At 45.6% G+C, this 19290-nt stretch overlaps 2 protein-coding genes across 10 annotated transcripts in view; both read left to right on the top strand.

Moving 5' to 3' along the window:
- DPY19L4 (dpy-19 like 4) overlaps nucleotides 1–13508 on the top strand; it is a 74844-nt gene extending 61336 nt beyond the window's left edge. For 2 of the 3 annotated variants that reach the window (XM_053395609.1, XM_053395607.1), the window contains 9 exons: nucleotides 3–76; nucleotides 2124–2282; nucleotides 4563–4688; nucleotides 5255–5375; nucleotides 5967–6023; nucleotides 6631–6713; nucleotides 7374–7506; nucleotides 8099–8257; nucleotides 10290–13508. In XM_053395609.1, the coding sequence (XP_053251584.1) occupies nucleotides 3–76; nucleotides 2124–2282; nucleotides 4563–4688; nucleotides 5255–5375; nucleotides 5967–6023; nucleotides 6631–6713; nucleotides 7374–7506; nucleotides 8099–8257; nucleotides 10290–10454 (1077 nt within the window). In that variant the 3' untranslated portion in view covers nucleotides 10455–13508. The remainder of the gene's footprint in view (nucleotides 1–2; nucleotides 77–2123; nucleotides 2283–4562; nucleotides 4689–5254; nucleotides 5376–5966; nucleotides 6024–6630; nucleotides 6714–7373; nucleotides 7507–8098; nucleotides 8258–10289) is intronic. The other variant, XM_053395608.1, reaches the window with a different exon arrangement.
- Nucleotides 13509–14807: 1299 nt separating this feature from the next.
- LOC128417222 (neural-cadherin-like) overlaps nucleotides 14808–19290 on the top strand; it is a 50301-nt gene continuing 45818 nt past the window's right edge. For 6 of the 7 annotated variants that reach the window (XM_053395599.1, XM_053395597.1, XM_053395598.1 and 3 more), the window contains exon 1: nucleotides 14810–15948. In XM_053395599.1, the coding sequence (XP_053251574.1) occupies nucleotides 14898–15948 (1051 nt within the window). In that variant the 5' untranslated portion in view covers nucleotides 14810–14897. Of the gene's footprint in view, nucleotides 15949–19290 lie in introns of all 7 variants that reach the window. The other variant, XM_053395603.1, reaches the window with a different exon arrangement.

Here is a 19290-nt window from a genome sequence, read left to right as displayed (position 1 = left end):
AGACTTTTATTCCCCATAAAGAAAATGAACATTTAATGAAAGTGCTTGAAGTAAAATTGGGTTTAAACATTACTAAGTAAGTCTGAAGTGATATTTTGTAAAATGCAAGGAGTTGTACATTACGATCACTGGAGGAGAGCTTGGCGTCTGTTTGAGAATCTTATCAGCTCTAACCCAGTGGCAGCTGTCCAGGTTCACTAGCAGAGCTTTACACACTGAGATGGGGGCAGTACTTGTTATTACTTGATTTTCAGTATCTTAGGGCAGGTTGATGAAAATGTCAGCCAATGTGCAGCTGTTGTGAAAGACAAATTCAGTGTTGGGAATCATTTGAAAATAAAGCTGCTGATACTGTAATGCGACCGCATTTGGAAAACTGTATACTTTTCTGGTTGCTGCATTTCTAAAGGGACATTGTCGAGCTTTAAAAAGTGCAGAAAAAAGGCAGTCAAAATGGGCTGGAGCAACTGGAAAGGTTATAGCATTTGGAGTTCTGTAGCTTTAAAAAAAAGCAAGGGAAGGGAACGGGGACATGATAGAGGTGCGTAAATTCTGCATGACACTTGGAGAAATTAGACAGAGTTTTTTCTTCCTCTCACGATACTAGAAGCTGGGGTAATCCAATGGAGCTGAATGATAGCTGTTCCAAACAGAAGGAAGTGCTTTTTCACACAACACACTAAGCAATGGAGTTCACTACCACAGGATTTGGTGAACGCCAGCAATTTGGTGAACAGCTTTAACGGGTTTAGAAGATCATATGGAGGATAAGGCCAACATAGCTGCTGTCTGCCACCTCTAGAATCAGAGGCAGTATGGCTCTACATACCTGTTGCTGAGGGTCATGGGCAGAAAAGTGCAATTGAGTTCATGTCCTGCTTGTGGGGAGAAGCAAGTCACCCAGTAGGGTGGAGCTGCAGTCCTAGCTTCCCAGCAACAGGGTTGCTGCCACTTAACTGGGAGGGAAAAGGGGAGGCAGGCACAGAGGCAAGAGCACCAGATAAGATTGGCGTGGTGCAAAACCACCAGCGGAGCCATTCTGCCTTTGCCTTCCGTTAAGAGTTTGGGTGTAATCCTTGACGCCTCCCTTTCCATGGAGGCGCAAGTTACAGCAACAGCCAAGGCGACATTTTTCCACCTTTGCCGCATCAAGCAGTTGGTCCCTTACCTTTCCCGCCCCGACCTGGCCACAGTGATCCATGCAACGGTCATCTCCAGGCTTGACTACTGTAATTCGCTCTACGCGGGGCTGCCCTTGAAGCTGTCCCAGAAATTCCAGCGGGTACAGAATGCTGCAGCGAGGCTCCTCACGGGGTCTTTGCCATGGGAGCATATTCACCCAGTGCTTTTCAAGCTGCACTGGCTCCCGGTGGAGTACAGGGTCAGATTTAAGGTGCTCCTTTTGACCTTTAAAGCCCTTCACGGCCTAGGACCCTCGTACCTACGGGACCGCCTCTCTTGGTATGCCCCACGGAGAGCCTCAAGGTCCATAAATAACAACACCCAAGTGGTCCCAGGCCCTAAGGAAGTTAGATTGGCTTCAACCAGAGCCAGGGCCTTTTCAACTCTGGCTCCGGCCTGGTGGAACGCTCTGCCTCATGAGACCAGGGCCCTGCAGGATCTGATTTCTTTCTGCAGGGCTTGTAAGACAGAGTTGTTCCGCCTGGCCTTTGGCTTGGAGCCAATTTGATTCCCTCCCTCCCTCTCTTTCTTTTTTCTTTTCCTTCTCCTCCTGCAATGAGGCTACATTTTAATATTTTAATGTTCCATTATTTTAATGTTGTATTTTATTTTTGTTTTTAAGTTGTAATCATTCTTCTTGTTTTTATTATTGCTTGTAAGCCGCTCTGAGCCCGGCCTTGGCTGGGGAGGGCGGGGTATAAATAAAAAAAATATTATTATTATTATTATTATTATTATTATTATTATTAGAAAGCAGCACTGCCCTTGCTTCTGGTCTTCCCAAAGACATCCAATTGGCCACTGTGGGAGCAAAGTGCTGGAGCAGACAAGTCTTTGGTCTGATCCAGCAACTTGGTGATATTAGAAAATGCAATTGATAGGGTTTATACTGACTGGCTAAGCTCATGACTGCCCTCCCCCCCCTTTTTTGCAATTTTTAGGAACTTCACAATCAACTGGCTGCTTTGTCAAGAGTCCCTTCAGACACCATCCCAAGACTTCTTTCTGCGACTCACTCAGTCCTCACTATTGCCTTTCTACATTTTAGTGCTAATCATTTGCCTCGTGTCTGTTGGCCAGGCCACCTTCAGGAGAATTAGGTAAGGTAACTTCTCTCTGTTCTCAACCGCATGGTCCGTAGCTTGTTTATGACCTTATGTGTTAGTTGCTGCATGTAATGGATGTACCTTCAACAGCAAACACCAGCTGCAGAACAAGAACTTCCAAGCTGGAAAACACTGTTTTTGAGGTAGTACATATAACTTCCCCTTCCTTTGCATGTAACATAATATATGATGCATGCATATCTGTTTGCATTTGAATTCTGCATACAGAAATGCATTCTGTATTTACATGTGAAAAAATTATGCAGAATAGTAGTATAAATCCTGAGCTGTTGCATGGAGAGGTGTGATTGTAGGCAAGTATGTGCTGCACAGGGACGTGGGTGGCGCTGTGGGTAAAACCTCAGCGCCTAGGACTTGCCAATCGCATGGTCGGCGGTTCGAATCCCCGCGGCGGGGTGCGCTCCCATCGTTTGGTCCCAGCGCCTGCCAACCTAGCAGTTCGAAAGCACCCCTGGGTGCAAGTAGATAAATAGGGACCGCTTACCAGCGGGAAGGTAAACGGCGTTTCCGTGTGCGGCTCTGGCTTGCCAGAGTAGCTTCGTCACGCTGGCCACGTGACCCGGAAGTGTCTGAGGACAGCGCTGGCTCCCGGCCTATAGAGTGAGATGAGCGCACAACCCTAGAGTCTGTCAAGACTGGCCCGTACGGGCAGGGGTACCTTTACCTTTACTATGTGCTGCACACAACATAGAATATATACCACTCTTAGGTAACCCTGGTGCCCTCTGAGGTTTTTGACTACAACTCCCACCAGCCCCAGCCGGCATGTGCTGGAGGACATCAGGTTGGCTAAGGATGGTGACATTACGGTGGTGACATTAGTTCACTGTCACACCATCATGCCTAGAGTGCTTCAGAATTGGAGGCTGTGTGAATCTGCTCAAAGACTGAGCTGAAAAAGATTGAAATTGTCAGATTGGATATGTTTAATGTTTTAATCGTAGCTGGTTTTGGACAAGCAGTGGCTGTGCTGAATAAAGATACTGCTGCAAAAAGGGTTGGTGGTGGGGCTGGGGGGAATATTCCAAGAGGAGGGGGAACTTAAGAGGTCTGTTCTTGGGTTATTGTAAGGCTCTAAGTTGATATCATGGACTGGTTGGAAGAATGGTGGGAGGAACCACCTGGGGAAACCCCAAGGGAAAGAAGGCTCAGAGCCCAGAGAGGGGTGGTGGGGCAACAATGAGCGGTCAGAGAAGAAAGAGGAGACTGGGAAGAGAAGGTGTCAGAAGCTGAAGAGGTAACAGGGCTTAGTGAGCAGGGAGAGTCTGTGGTAGAGAGAAGTCCAGAATGAGAGGCAGAAGCTTTGCCAAGGGGCAAAGATGAGTCAGGCTGGGGCAGGGATTGGCTGGACGAGGAAGAGTGGTATAAGCCAGTAGACCAGGAGGCCCCTGAGGTGGAAGGGGACTTTGAACCAGGTTTCAGACTTGTGGGACAGGGAGAAATCAGCAGCAGAGAATGAGAGTGAAGGGGAGAGGCTTGAGGTAGCCACAGACATGGATAGAGAAGGAGCAGGGACTGTGTCTTCTCTGCAATACAGTCCTGGTTCAGCTCCTACCCTTCCCCAACTCTCAGTGCAGGAATTAAGGGTTGAGAAAAGGCTACAACAATTAAGAAAAGTTGAGTCGCAGCGAAAAAATGTAAGGAGGAGGGAGGTATAAATAAGGGGGAGAGAGGACAGAACTTTAGCTTCTGCAGCTGACGTGCTTATCTGATGAGTGTGCTGTATGCTGACTCCTTGGTTACTGAGCAGAAAAGTTAATTACTGCAAGCACTGTGCCTGGTTCCGCTTACAACGTTGGACGAAAGATGGAGGGGCTTTTCTGGCAGCCTGACTGGCTGGTGAAGAGTCACAGGTGTCTCCCCCTCCTGCTGTGATAAGCTCCCCCCCCCCCCAGTCTCCCAGAACCAGAAGAAGTATGAAAAGGGCAGAGGAGAAGTTGGCTTCATGCAGGCACAGTGTCTGATTGCTTGCTTGGGGAAAACCCTGGAGAGGAGGGACTTTCAGTCTCGGCATCTGATCCATGGGGCAAGACTTAACAGTTGTGGGCTGCTGTGCTCATTAGGTCTGATGCTCTGTCAAATTTTTGCAGATCGTGTTCTTGCTAAAAAAAAAAGTTAACTTCAACTTGCATGGTGTGATTTAATGCAAGCTTACTTCTGACAGATGAGCATAAGGAAGAGCCCCATCTTGGGGCTTGATGTGGACTGCTTAGTTGTCAATGGACTCTATAGTTTTTCTTTGTCTTCCACAAGCTGCAGTGGTGAACCAGTCAATGACACAGCGAAGCTTGAGGGCGGGAGGATTGGAGAAAGGCCAGAGGTGGTGTACCATGTACTTCACACACTTTCGCTGGGATTGCTTGCAATGATGATGGAAGGGTGAGTTTGTCTAGGTTTGTTTTTCCCTGGAAGTGGCAAGGAATTTCTCTTAACTTGCTTTTGTTTCTTTCTGGATGTGGATGGAGAAACTCTTTCAGACAAATATATGTGCTTGGATCAAAATGGGCTTCAGTTGCAGAATCAGATTTTAACTGCAGAATAGGGCTATCTGCACCTTAGGAAATAGAGGCAAGAAGACCCCTCGGACAGCTTCGCATTGCATGATTGAATAGGATTCTTATGGGTCTGCGAGGACCATTATGTACTCCTGCACCCTCTGGAAGTGCTGTTCTATGAAAGCAGCTTCAAATGCCTATTTTGGATGCCTCAAACAGGCTTAGAAATGGGTTTGAGTCTAAAGAAAGCCCACACAGAAGTAGTTTGTTGGAGGACGTAGAGAAATTGCTGTAGGTTTCTTTGCAGTCTTCGATGGTGTCTTCTTGATGTTTACAAAGCTTTTCGCGAAGGCACTCGGAGATGGTAGTGGGACTGGATGCTGTTGCAATCTCCCTTGAACAATATATGTAGGAACTCATCTCTTTATGGATTTGTTGGTGGTTTTCTAGAATGAAGTACGTGTGGACTCCCTATGTTTGCATGATTGCTGCATTTGGCGTATGCTCTCCGGAGCTCTGGATGACTCTATTCAAGTGGCTCCGACTGAAGGCTGTGCACCCTATTTTGCTGGTGAGTTCCTAGTTCTAGGTAATTGTATCCATGGAGGAGCTGTGTGCATGCCAGCTCCACCCGCAACTTTTCCCCACTGCATGGGGGAGAAAACCTGAAGGGGAATGATAAGCATGTGCAGCTGAATCTGCTTTCAGTCATCCCCAACGATCAGGAACCCTGCGCACTGGATACAGTGCCTGTTCCATCACAATTATTTCTGGTCCTGTCATAATGTTAGTATAGGATTGCTTTGTTAAGCTAATTAACCGACAGTACAGTGGTACCTCGGTTTACGAACTTCATTCTGGAAGTCCGTTCTTACACCAAAGCATTCTTATACCGAGGCGCGCTCACCGAATAGTTCGTTAACAGGGCTGTTCATAGACCGAGGTACCACTGTAGTATTTAGAACTCTTCGGTGCAATCCTGTACACGCTACTCAAGGTAAGTCCCATTGAATCCAAGGGGCTTCCCTCCATTCAAATGTGTGTATATTACTGCAGTCCCAACGAGTGAACTGTAGTGATAAGAAGGTATCTGCGCTTGCATGGTTGAGGACTTAAAAGAGCAAATCATAATCTTTTATGGTGTGTCTGATTGATATTTCAGGCTCTTATCCTGAGTATGGCAGTCCCAGCTATCATTGGCTTCAGCTTGTGGAAAGAGGTAAGATAATATGACGCTCCCATTATTACTAACAGCAGTCAGCATTATCCAGTTGGAGTATTGGTTGAAGGGGACTCGACAAGGGTGAGCAGGTAGTTCATTTTCATGCTCGTGCAGTTCTCCAAATTCTCCATATATTGCTGTATTTTGAGAGAGGCTTTTCCGACATATCTCCTTGGCCAGAAATCCACAGCTAAAATGGCAGCAGCAAAAGTGTATGGCCACTAGGTAGCACTGTGAGTCTCAAATGCAGGCCTGGTTGGTTTGCTAAAGTAAATAAATAGAAATAAAAATGAATCTTTATTGAGGAAAACGAACACTTTATATTAACAAAAAATTTTATTAATAAATTGTGGATAATTTTGTTGGGAGTATTTGAGTCAAAGGGATTCCTTTTTTCTTTTACTAATGCATTATGAAGAATAAAATGGATTCTGTCCACTCTGATGGAAGCTAGCCTAATAGTGTAGCAAAGGGCTCTTGAGCATTGATGCTGCTGCGATTTGATAGTAAAGCTAGAAAGATGGTTTTTAGTCTGATCCCCTGCATTATTTAAAGTTCTGTAATTTGTTTTCCCACAGTTCATAGCCTTGGTGCTTCCTTTTAGTTTTTTCCTAGGATAATGGCAGAACTTTCAGAACTGCAGGAGTTTTATGACCCTGACACAGTTGGACTCATGACCTGGATCAAGTAAGCCATCCCATTTTGCGTACTTTTTGGTGTTCCTTCTTAGCGCAGGATATTTTTTGTAACCTAAGCTGCAGTCAGTGCAGCTGTTGTTTCCCTCACACATACCTCTAGCCAAGCTCCATGTGGCCTTGCCACTCACCTTTTTGGGTTTGCACTCGGGACTGTTGCCCGGTTGAAGAAACCTTGGTGAATTGAATGTGTGTGTTTTAACCCATCTAGATTGCATGTTTTGCTATTGGCAGCGTTACAGCTGTGCAGGAGCCCGTTCCTGTCGATTCCTCTATTGCGCAGCCTGGAGTGGTGTGATGTGTTGAAGCACCGTCTATCTTTTGCCTCAGACAGCTAGATGTCTTAGACTGGCCTTGCCTTCACTGCTGCATTTTGCACCAGCTGAAGTTTCCAAATACTTTTCAGAGGCAGCCACACACAGAGTGCCTTATCATACTCCAATCCTCATGGAACTAAAGGGTGGTGACTGTGGCCCAATACACCCTCTCTAGGAACAGGCGCCGTGAGCACTGCAGTCTTAAGCTGTGCAAGATCACCCCTGGCCTGGCCGCTATGTGGAAGCACAGCCAGGTCCCAAGAGCATTTTCAGGCTGTACTATATAATTTTATAGAATTACTTAAGTGAGGACATGGTTTCTCCCCCCACCGCAGAAGACAGGCTCCTATCGCTGCTGTGTTTGCCGGCAGTCCGCAGCTGATGGGCACGATCAAGTTGTGCACTGGCTGGATGGTGACCAATCTGCCCCTGTATAATGAGGAGGACCTGCAAAAGAGGAATGAGAATGTGAGTCATCTTTGCTTTGTATGATTTTTAAAGGGCTTCTCACGTTTTGTAGTGTACTTCGAAATCTTTAGCCGGGGATAATGTTGCTGTTGTTCCCATTCCACGGGCAGGAAATGGAAGCTGAAACTTGCTCATGTATTTTGAATGCAAGCTTAGAAAGTTAAGTTCACTGAAATCAACAGAAATTTAAACTCCACACTGTATTGTTATTGTTGCTGATGATTCTTCCAAGTGGAAATAAAAACCATTTAACGCAATGGGGTCTGGCGTAAGTCTGTGTAGGATTCAGGAGTAAAACTCACTGATTTTTACCATGTGCCTAATTTACACTCGATTGCACCCTTTGTTTACTGGCCTTAGTGGCTCTGACCCAAATATCTCTGTGGAGTTCAGTCTATGTTTTTTTGCCTCTAGTTCCAATGTGGAAGTTGATCAGCCGTTTCACCCCTATAGAGAAGGATTCTTGAGGGTGACTGCTTTTGTTTGACACGATGAAAAGTCTTGTTTAAAATTCTTGCATTAGAATTGTATCCCCCCCCAATAATTAATGAATAAGGTTATTAAATTTCGATTGCACATTTGAATCCTACAGATTTTTCAGATCTATTCCAAAAGATCAGCTGAAGATATTTATAAGATACTCACGTCATACAAAGCCACCTATTTGGTTATAGAGGATTCCATTTGCAATGAGGTGGGGCCTGTGAGGGGATGCCGGGTCAAAGACTTACTGGATATTGCCAACGGCCATGTAAGTAGCACCTTGAGCTTCTGTCAAAATTCTTTTGCAAGTTTCCTTTTAGAAGGTATAAAGTTTCCTGGAGGGCTTTATACTACATTCAGTTTAAGCCATGGGTAGGCAAACTAAGGCCTGGGGGCTGGATCTGTCCCAATTGCTTTCTAAATTTGGCCCATGGACGGTCCGGAAATCAGCGTGTTTTTACATAAGTAGAATATGTCCTTTTACAGTGGTACGCCGGGTTAAGTACTTAATTCGTTCCGGAGGTCCGTTCTTAACCTGAAACTGTTCTTAACCTGAAGCACCACTTTAGCTAATAGGGCCTCCCGCTGCGGCTGCGCCGCCAGAGCACCATTTCTGTTCTCATCCTGAAGCAAAGTTCTTAACCCAAGGTAATATTTCAGGGTTAGCGGAGTCTGTAACCTGAAGCGTATGTAACCCAAGGTACCACTGTATTTAAAATGCATCTCTGGGTTATTTGTGGGGCATAGGAATTTGTTCATCACCTCCTCCCAAATATAGTCCAGCCCCCCACAAGGTCTGAGGGACAGTGGACCGGCCCGCTGCTGAAAAAGTTTGCTGACGACTTTTGCTTGCTTGTTAGAAGGAAGTCCCACTGTATTCAGTACTACTCACTTACCAATGTGTCTATAGGATTTCAGCCTGTTTCTTCACTTACACAGGTGCCCAATTTCCATAGGGGTAACTCTGTTAGTCTCTTGCAGCAAAAACACGAGCTAAAGACTAACCAGTTCATAACGGAAAAGATTTCATGAACTGCTGTACACTTCATCAGACGCGTTAAGTGTTAGGAAAATGAAACGTCAGAGGGAGACTGCAATGTGAAATTGCAGAGTTAAAATTCATTCAGTGCTATTACTTGGGGACTAAATTGGCACAATGGATTTATGTCACACTTTGTGAGTTAATTGGATTACCCATGCCAGAGTGTCTGTTATCTTCAACACAACTACTTTTCTTTTAATGGCCACTGTTAAGAATGTAATTATAACAACCTGTACTTTATGTATTTCATTTCTTTCTGACTTCACTCATTACACCCTCAAACCATGTTTATACACCTAGAGTTTCCTGCCACAAAATGTGTTGCTGGCCACTGGTGTAGGTTGCTTTAGAAGGGAATTAGACAAATTCAGGGAAGATGGGTTTATCAACATCTAATAGCCACAGGGATTGGCTAGCTCAACAAAGCAGAGCTATTGGCTTCATGTCCTACTTATAGGCTTTCCAGAAGTCTGATGGATCTTTGGTCTGATCTGTCATGACTCTTTTTCTGTAGGTATGGAGTAGCTATTTGACCATCACAACAGCATTCACTGAGTACAAGGGCCTCAAAGGCAGTGGTCAAGCACCACCTTGACTGGGTCATTGTGGTTCAGTGTCACTCAATAATTTGTGAGGAATTGGTGTGCACAAACTTCTATTTCTGTTTTGGACATCTTTTTTTCTGTCTTTCATGCTTTATCAATTAGATACCGATTATCTCTCTAAAGCCACACAAATGGATCCAATCTCATGCCAATGAACTCAAATCTTTTTTTTATATGTTAGACTGAGTCTGAGGTTTTTTTTAATGTTCATTTCTTCCTTATCCAGATTAATGATAAAATATATTTCACTCGCTACTGCAGGACTGGGTAACTTCATTCAGTGCTAATAATCACTTCAGGCAGAATATGATTATTTGAATATTATTCATCATAGAATAATTGAGTTGGAAGGGTCATCTAGTCCAGTCTCCCTACAATGCAGGAACTAGGTCATACATGACACAGGTAGCTTGCATTGAATTTTCTCATATGGGATAATAGATTCCGTGCTGTTAACGAGTGGCTCCTACATTCTACAATATACTTTTAGAAAGGATTGTTGCTCTACAAATGAAATGTTCCCCTCTCTCTTTCTCCAGCACAGCTAGACTAGGTTCGTTCACAGTTTCTCAGATCGTGAAATTAAAAATCAGTTAATGTCAGTCCTTTGTGTGCATTGAGTTAAAATACACATTTTCCTTGTTTCTCCCCAGGTGTATTATGAAGAAAACGACAGCTATGGCTACTCTAAATATGGACGGTTTTGCCAGGAGATCAAAATGAACTATTCTCCGTACGTGAACTACTTCACTCGAGTATACTGGAACAGGTCCTATTACGTATACAAAATCAACACTGTGATATCCTTCCAGTCCTGAGATACCATTTTGAAGACTGACTTGAGTTGGCAGAATTCCTAAATGGGAAGAGGTCATTTACGAACATACTTTTTTATATCCCATATACAGTATAAACACACACACACACATCCTTGAGAACATGCAAAACGGTACCTGACTGGAATACTGCGGACAGACTACAGAACAGCGAAAGAGAGAGATGCTGCAAGGCCATGCGAGTAGAATATGGACTGTCTTCCATATTTTAAAATACCTCTTCCCAGCTTTTCCAGTTTTAACCTTATTTTAATGTGCATTGATTTTATTTTTTATTGTTTATAGCAACTGCTGCCTTTAAGTAGTTTTATTTACTTGGTTAAATATAAAAAAAGGAATGTGTAAACCTTCTGGGCATGATCCTGAAGCTATGCATATTTATCTGGGATTGTGGGAGGATATTCAGTCCTTTTTGGAGCTGCAGGTTCCCACCATATTTTTTTTAATGAATGGAAGTGGAGCAGGAGGGTTTGGAGATTGCTGGAAATTATTCGGGTTGGGTGGGGTATGAGTTGTATACAGGGTATTGCTTGGCTGAGATTGATTCTTGTTAATCATGGTTGCTAGCTATGATCTGCTTTCTGGCAGATCTGTCATTGATCTTCAATGGGGCACAATTTTACCCTATGTTTGGTGAAAGACTACATCCTAAGAAGGTAGCACACAGTGGACTACATGTCTTTAAAAAAGAAATCAGTGTCCCAAATAAGAGTTTACTCTTAATATGTACAATTTTCTTTGAAATGCGTAGATGTGTTTTAGGAATATACATCTAATATTATGATGGAGACCTTCTAATTGTTTCAAATATACAATTTAGTCCCTAAACAGGAAAGGGCTTGGAGAGGTTTGACTTAACCATTTTGCAGATTTCAGCCACTTTGCAGAACTGTGCATCCGCTTAAACATGATGGGTGGGGTTAATCACTTTGATCTGGTTTTATAGTCTTGCTAAAAGTTATTTCTCGAATTGGATTTTAAAAACCACACACTGAAGACCAAGCTGGTAACAGCAGATTGTATTTTGGGTCGAGTTGTTTTTAAAAATTTAAATATTGTTATGGGACCTTAGCAATTTCTCTCCACGTATTTATGCTGTTGTTCTTGGTAATTTTCTTTACTTTTCTGTGTGTGTGTGTGTGTCCCCCCCATCCCTCTGAGTTTGATATTTATGGTCTTTCAAAAACAACAATCCTGAGGAGTTTTGTTTTTTTAAAGTGTAAGCTGTGAGAGCATTCCTTCTGTGCTTCACGGAAAGCCTTCTATCCACTGACTAGAACTGAAATTCCAGATGCTGGCATTTTCATTCAAGGTATACAAACATGAGAACAACCAGGCAAAGCAGATTTAGTATGTGTATATTTTATTACACACGTTATGTGTGGTACTCATTGCTGCCTATTTTATGCAGGTCAAACAACTTGGTAGTAATATTTTGAAGAGGAATTCATTATGAAGAACTCCAGCTCATAGAACTTAAAATCATATTGGTGTTATGATTTCTGAGAGGGTATATATTGTACTGCTGAGTGATTGGATGTAAAATGCCTTATGACATTAGCCTTGAGATGCATTCACTTCGACAATGTCTGTATCCGTGAGGTTTTGTTTGCCGCAGTCATTCTCTGTGTTCCTTTACAAATGCAATTATGCCTCTGCATTGAAAAAAAATTCTGATGCTGCAATAAATTGCATCAGATGCACTTACCTTGAATTTACTGCAAGGGAATTTACGTACGTTTCAATACTTTTTTGTACTGATTGAAGGGCTGCCCATTTTGACATGTTTCCGGCATCAAATACTCCACCTCCCTTCACCAGGCACTGTCGTGGTGTAATCACCTTTGATTTCTATGAGGCTTCCATGGAAATAGATGCAGGTCATGCAGTAACATCAATATGTCTGGCTAGCTCTAATATAATATCATTAATGGAGGTAAACCAGCAATCTCTATGGTAGTCTCTAATGTTCATGAATTCCACTCCTAACTATTGCACTTCTGCGCTGGCTGAATTACTTCAGCCCTAACAGTCTTGCTCAAAATGCAGTTATATCTCCACTTCTGAAATGGGCTCCTTTTGAATATTTACTCCAGTGCTGAGTAACTTTAAGCTTGTCCACACAGTTGAAGATGAGCTTGTTTTCCAGCCTGAAATTTTGTTTTATATGTTCTGAGCACACAGCGCATAAGCCCTTACCCCTGATTTTTAAGTAGTGATGTTGCTTACCCATATCCCACTCCTCATGCTTGAAGAGAAATGAAATCCGATAGCTCTTAAGTTCCAGAAACTTATTACAGCAACAAGGGGTGGAAAGTGCCGCTCTGCTAATAGAGATGGAGGTATTCCACCTGGAAGTCCCCTGCATGCCTGTAGAGAAGAGGGAAACAGGACATGGTGGGAACAAGCACGTATTCCTCCCCACAGTAGCCAATGGGAAGGTAGAAGAAAAAAGCTACCCCTTGCCCTGTCCATGGCAAAATCTTGGGACAATGGATGAGGACAGCTGCTATTCTCCCTATTGCAAATGTGCAGTAGGATTGCTCTGTTTTGTAAGCTTTCTCTGTGAGTTGTGGGACCTTTTGAAATCAGATTTGCAGCTGTGGAAGGAGGAGGTGGTGGCTCTCATGGCCTCTGGTTAGATAAAAACTTCACAAACCGTGATAGTGTTTTTTCCCCCATAGAGAAAAAAGTAGCAAAAAAATTAAAACTGCAAATCTAATGTTGGTTATTGGACTAGCTGTTGAATAGCCAGAAGTGGGAGGTAGATGAGGTCTTTTTATTTTTATTAGTTGTGCAAAACGCAGCATTTTCCTAACATTCCCTGAGGACTTTGAAGGCGGTATTTGGAAAGCTTGTAAGCATCACTCTAATCAAGTGTTTTTCGGGCATAACCTGTTATGGTTCTAATGAATGGAGAAATAACTAGTCCTTAAAAAAAAAGCATTCAAACCTCTTGCTGTCGATGTTGCAGTCCAGTTGGAACATGTGCCTTGTAAACCTTTTTTTTATTAAAGAAACAAACTCTAACCTCTGCACATTTTGTTGATTCTTTTTATGTCTAAAATCCACAGTTGAATTTCAGTAGGGACAAATGTCAGGTTCTACACTTAGGCAAGAAGAACTAGCTGCACAAATATAAGATGGGGGACACCTGGATTGCCAGTAGTATACGGGAAAAGGACCTAGGGGTCTTAGTAGACCACAAGCTTAACGTAACAGTGTGATGCAGCAGCAAAAAAAGCTGCTGCTATTCTAGACTGCATCAACTGAAGTACAGTGTCCTAATCAAGGGAAGTAATAGTACCACTCTATTCTGCCTTGGTCAGACCACACCTGGAGTACTGTGTCCAGTTCTGGGCACCACAATTTAAGTAGGATATTGACTAGCTAGAATGTGTGCAGAGGAGGGCAACCAAGATGATCAAGGGTCTGGAAATCAAGCCTTAGAAGGAATAGTTGAGGGAACTGGGTATGCTTAGCCTGGAAAAGAGGATACTGAGAGAAGATATGACAGTCTTCTTCAAGTATCTAAAGGGCTGTCACATGGAGGAAGCATGTTTTCTCTGCTCCAGAGGGTAGGACTGGAAACAACAAGAAAGGAGATTCCGACTAAACATCAGGAAGAACTTTCTGAAAATACGAGCTGTTTGACAGTGGAATGGACTCCCATGAAAGGTGATTGACTCTCCTTTCCAGGAAGCTACATGGTCTGGGCCCTATGGAGCAGTTGCTGCAACCTGAGCCGTAACCTGAGACTTCTGCATTGAAGGTGCTGCTGTGCTTTTCGCTTCAAGCCCATAGCTGTCGACTTTCAGATTTGAAAATAAGGGATCAGCAGCCTCGAAAATAACGGATCAGCAGCCTCATCTGTCCCGGGGACAGTCTACGGGATATCTAACAATCCGGGATAGCAGCGGGAAACAGCGCTGGAATAAGGGAATTTCCCGCAAAAAAAGGGAAGGTTGACGTTCAAGCCCCTCTTGGTTCTAGCAGACAGCGAGGCGGGGGAAGGTGGCCTACGGACCCGTCTCGTGGCTGAACTTTCTCCTGCGACATCTGGCGCGCCTTCCCCTGTCTCAAGTCTGCCCTGACTCTTCCTCCTGCCTTGCGGGCGGCATCACACCCCCAAAACCACTGGTCATCGCTTCTGCGAGAGTGATCTTACGCACAGAATCTGCAAACACGTACCGGTTTCGAGAAAGAGCGGGCCGTTTTTTTCACACCATCGACCCGCACGGTACAAGTTTCTAGGCAAACGCACTCCGCCTCCTCTCATCCGATTGGCCGCTCTTGCGCGGAGGGCGGAGCGCCCGTCCCGTCCGTCCCTCCACGTGGAGTCGGCGGTGCTGGGCGCGCAGTCTCGGGCTGCTGGAGAAATTGCCCCGTCTCTGGGAATCGCTCGGCGCCGCACCGAGGGGGAGAATGAGGGACTCGCCGGCCGGGGCCCGCCGATGGCTCCTCTTCCTCTGGCTGGCGGCCGGCTCGGGCGGCTCCCCGTGCCGCTGGCCCGCCTCGCCGCGCGCGCTCTGCTTCTATGGGCAGGTGCCCGAGAACAGCCCTCCGGGGACGCGGGTGCAAGGGCTGCGGGTGCCGCTGCGGAGGCTGCTGCTGCGGGCGCCGTCTCCGACGCCGGGAGCCGCCTGGGCCCTGGAGGGCGACGGCGCCTCGCACTTCGCCCTGCAGCTGCTCCCGCCCGGGGCTCCCCGTCGGCGGCCGGCGCTGCTGCTGCTTTTGCGCACGGCCGAGCGCTTGGACCGGGAGGCGCGTCCGCGCTACAGCCTGTGGCTGACGGGCCCCTCGAGGGCGGCGCTGCTGCTCCGGCTGCGGGTGCTGGACCGCAACGACCACCGGCCTCGCTTCCCGCCGGGCCCCACGCCGCCCCTCGAGGTGGACGAGCTGGCGCCGCTGGGCTCCGAGGTGGCGCGCCTGCGCGCCCTGGACGCCGACGAAGGCGCCAACGCGCGCCTCACCTACCGCTCGTGGCCCGGCGCCTCCGAGCCGGGCCGCCACCTCTTCGTGGTGCCGCGCAGCGGGCAGGTGCTCACCGTGGGCTCCCTGCTCGGCCTGCGCCGCCTCAGCCTCTGGGTCTCGGCCCAGGACCACGGGCTGCCCCGGCCCTTGCGCAGCCCCGCCAGGCGCCTGGAGCTGGCCGTCAGGAAGAGGACGACGACGGCCGCCGTCCAAGGCGCTGCTCCGTTGCGGCGCAAGGCTCGCGCCCTGGCCGCCTCCTCCAGCCCCAGCTACAAAGTCCGCGTCCCCGTCGGGGCGCCTGCGGGGGAGCTCATCTTCACCGTCCCGGACACCCGCTACCAGGAGGCGGGCGGCAGCTGGTTCGAGATGGTCTCTCCGGCCGCGGCGGGGGCTTTCCCGGTGGAGCTGGACAGGGGCTCCGGCCGACTGTCCCTCGTCCGGCAGCTGGAGAGGGGAGGCCGGACGGAGGTGGTGGTCAAGGTGCATCGGATAGACGGGCAAGGTGAGGCTGCCTCACAGCTGGGAAGCCTGCTAAGTCGTGGGGGTCTCTGAGCAGGTGCGAAGCAGATGCAGTGACATCTTAGGGGTTTTAATAAAAACAACAGGTATAAGCCAGTCCTTTACTCAAAGTATATCTTTTGGGGTTGTCGACACAGAAATTTAAGGTAAACGTCCCAGGAACGCAATAAGATTGAGAATAATGAAACCATCTAACTATCTAAATGCAGCATATTCTAAAATGCTTGAGCTTGATGCTGAACGGAACACAGTGTTAGGTGCCAGGTGTGGGTTGTGTGGTAAATTGTGACATGTGGTCAGAGAACTGCTTTGCCACTAAGGCTGTTCTAGTTGCATAAGCAGCCCAAATGATTTCTTGGGATAGCAATGTTTTTGTGGTGCTGTGGGAGCAACACTGAAGCAGCAGGTAGACTGAAAGATTGGTGCCTGCATTCATGTGATTATTTCAAAAGAGGTGCTGGAGCTCACAGACTCATTCCCCTTTTAATTATTTTGATTTAAAGCATATATTGACTTGTGTGGGAGATTGCATACCTTAGAAATGCATCAAGCATGTAAAGAAACCTACTGAGCAGAAATTCTGCCTCCTAATGCTTCAGACTTGTGATACAGCTACTCTCCATAGATGAGGCTTGTCTCATGCTTCAAACTACACATCGTGCTCAAGTGTTCGTAATTTTGCTCAGCCTTTTTCTCAAATGAAAATGGTCACAGGTCTGGTGGATGGGAAGGAGGTGATTCACTCTTTCTCCTTGGGCCATTTCTCCTGATGGGAAAAGTACACAATCCTTTCATGTTTTCCCTTTGGAGAGAAGAAAGACATGGGAGAGCAATATTTGATTAGAAAAATGGTTTGAGAGGCTCTTCCACCTCCTCCCTCATTTCTTCGTTTGAGATTGCAGCCTCCAGAGGCTGCTTCTTATTTTAAAAGAAAAAAGTCAGGACAGGTAAACACGATGTCACGCTGTTTGATCCCAGGTGGCAGATGTTTTGATTTTTCTTCAACTTTGTATTTTATAGTTCAGCTGTGTGAGTTCATCATTTGTAAAGATTTCAACCGTTTGGAGCAGAATATTGAGTTATGGTGCAAACATTCACAAGCAAACAAGACATGCTGAAACACATTTCAAGCTGTACATCCCATTATCCTTGGCAAACAGTGTGTGGACTGAGGGATCCTTCCTAACCAGTGTGAAAATGGTTGCTTGTTTGCACAAAACTAGTTATTTCAATTATGCAGTTTGCATTTGAATAAATGCAGCTTCCTTTCTAAAGAGAGAGGTCATTAAACAGGTGCAGCCGTAATATCTGAAAGTGCAATATTGATATTCATTGCTTACATTACTTGATTGTAAACATCCCCCCTCCCCAGTGAAAGCACAGTGATTCAACCTCTTGAAAATCTTGTTTCTTTCTTTCTGGGGGGGGGGGAATAAGTTTCTAGTCTTCAAGATTTATAAGATGGAACTGATTGTGGTCGAGCAAGTCTCTTTATTATGACTAACCAAAATGTCACAAAAAGCGCACAAGCTCTTTGAGTCTAGCAAAACTCTTTATAATGCTGGATGTTAAGCAAAGTGGGAAGGACGGGGAGCGGTGATAAGAGAACTGGTTTGATTTTGAAGCCATGGTGTCTGGATTTTCAGTAGTACACCTTCCTTCTCTAAGTAGAGGCAAGTGCCTACATCAGGGATAGCACGTTTTCTGCCCTCCAGATGTTACTGAACTACAACTTGCCTGTTGACTGTGCTGGCTGGGGTGCCTGTGAGTTACTCTTGCTATCTACATGCAGGTGGTACTGTTAAAGGGTGTGTTATTGGTCATAGAGTTTGAACATATTTAGATACACTTTGTATATGTGTTCTAAAGCTTCCTCCTTGTTTCCCATCCCTGGACTTCAGTATAAGTTGAGGTTTCACACTCAAGGGCTAACAACACATTTATTTATTTTTGGTCATATGAAGAAGCCAGTTGTGTTCTCAAGGTGCTAACACTGTGCCTGTTGCAGCAGAAATGGGTTGCCTGTAGCCCTCCAGATATGGCAGCTCCCAGCTGGCATGGTCAGTAGCTAGGGATAATGGGAGTTGTATCTGGAGGGCCACACTGAGCTGTGGAGCGTCTCCAAGTGGCTCAGTTTCCATCTCTCATGACTCTTTCCATTGTCGTAATCTAGGCAAAGTGCAGGTTTGATGCAACAACATCTGGAGGTCTTTCCCATGCTTACTGTGTACATTTCTGTTTGCAAATGTCATGGATGAGGACATGGTAACAGAGGTCGGCTATTTCTCCATCTGGTCCAGTATTGTTCTCTCTGGCATCAGAGTCACAGGCAGATGCTCTTTCCCACCAGCTGCTACTTGATCTCAGGGGCTGAACCTGGGACCTTCTCCATTCAAAACAGCGACAGAGAACCTCTGGCCCTCCAGGTGTTCCTAGGTTCCAGTTCTTACTAGACCCAACCACCATGGCCAATGATCATAGATTATGGCAGTTGTGATCCAAGAGGGCAACAGGATCTTCACTTCCTGGTGTAAACCACATGCTCTACTACATCCCTTGAATGTTTTAAATAGCTATTTTAAACTGTCCTTATGGATGATTTTACTGTTTGGTTCTTTTTGCAAACAGCTTTGAGTTCTTCTTCTTCCTACAACCAAGTGGAGTCTAAATTTTATGAAATGTATAAATAATAAAATATTGAGCTGTGGTTCGCCCCCACGCCAGCCCCTCAGACGGTTTAGTCCCATCCACCTCCACTGCATTAAAAGTCCAGACAAGGCTTTTTGTGCAGGCTTGATCTAGCTTATTAAGTTAAAAGCAGGCAAACCGATGAAGGGTATTGCTGTGTTAACTTGTGAAGCCGACTGCACAATCGGCTTGCTGCTCTTATGCATTGTTGTTCTTTAAAAAGAGCTTATTATGATCTCTGCCATGATCCTCTTTGCAAAGCTGTGTTCTGCTTCATCCTGTGCCCAATAACAATATCGACAAGACAAAACGCCTCGGGGTGGAAATAATTCCAGTGATCATGTAGGACAAGGTCATAGCCACATTTCCTCTAGAGCAACTGTTCAAAATTAAATTACATTTGGAAATCTTCAAAATAAAACATGCTGGAAAAATGTCTGTGTGGTTGCTTATAACTGTTAAGCAGTTCCGGGAACTATTAAGTTTTACAAATGCACTCGGAAGAATTGGCAAAAACCAACCCATTGGTGGCTCTTGCGATGGTGCAATACTGTGGAATGCCAAGCTTGACCCAGATGCATTTCATGAGTGCATGGAGCAAACAGCCCTCTACCAACATCCATTATGTGGACTATAA

The sequence above is a fragment of the Podarcis raffonei genome, chromosome 7, assembly GCF_027172205.1.
Source record: "Podarcis raffonei isolate rPodRaf1 chromosome 7, rPodRaf1.pri, whole genome shotgun sequence".
Lineage (NCBI taxonomy): Eukaryota > Metazoa > Chordata > Lepidosauria > Squamata > Lacertidae > Podarcis > Podarcis raffonei.
Note: the sequence above shows the minus strand (reverse complement) of the source record. Positions and strands in the feature narration are given on the sequence as shown.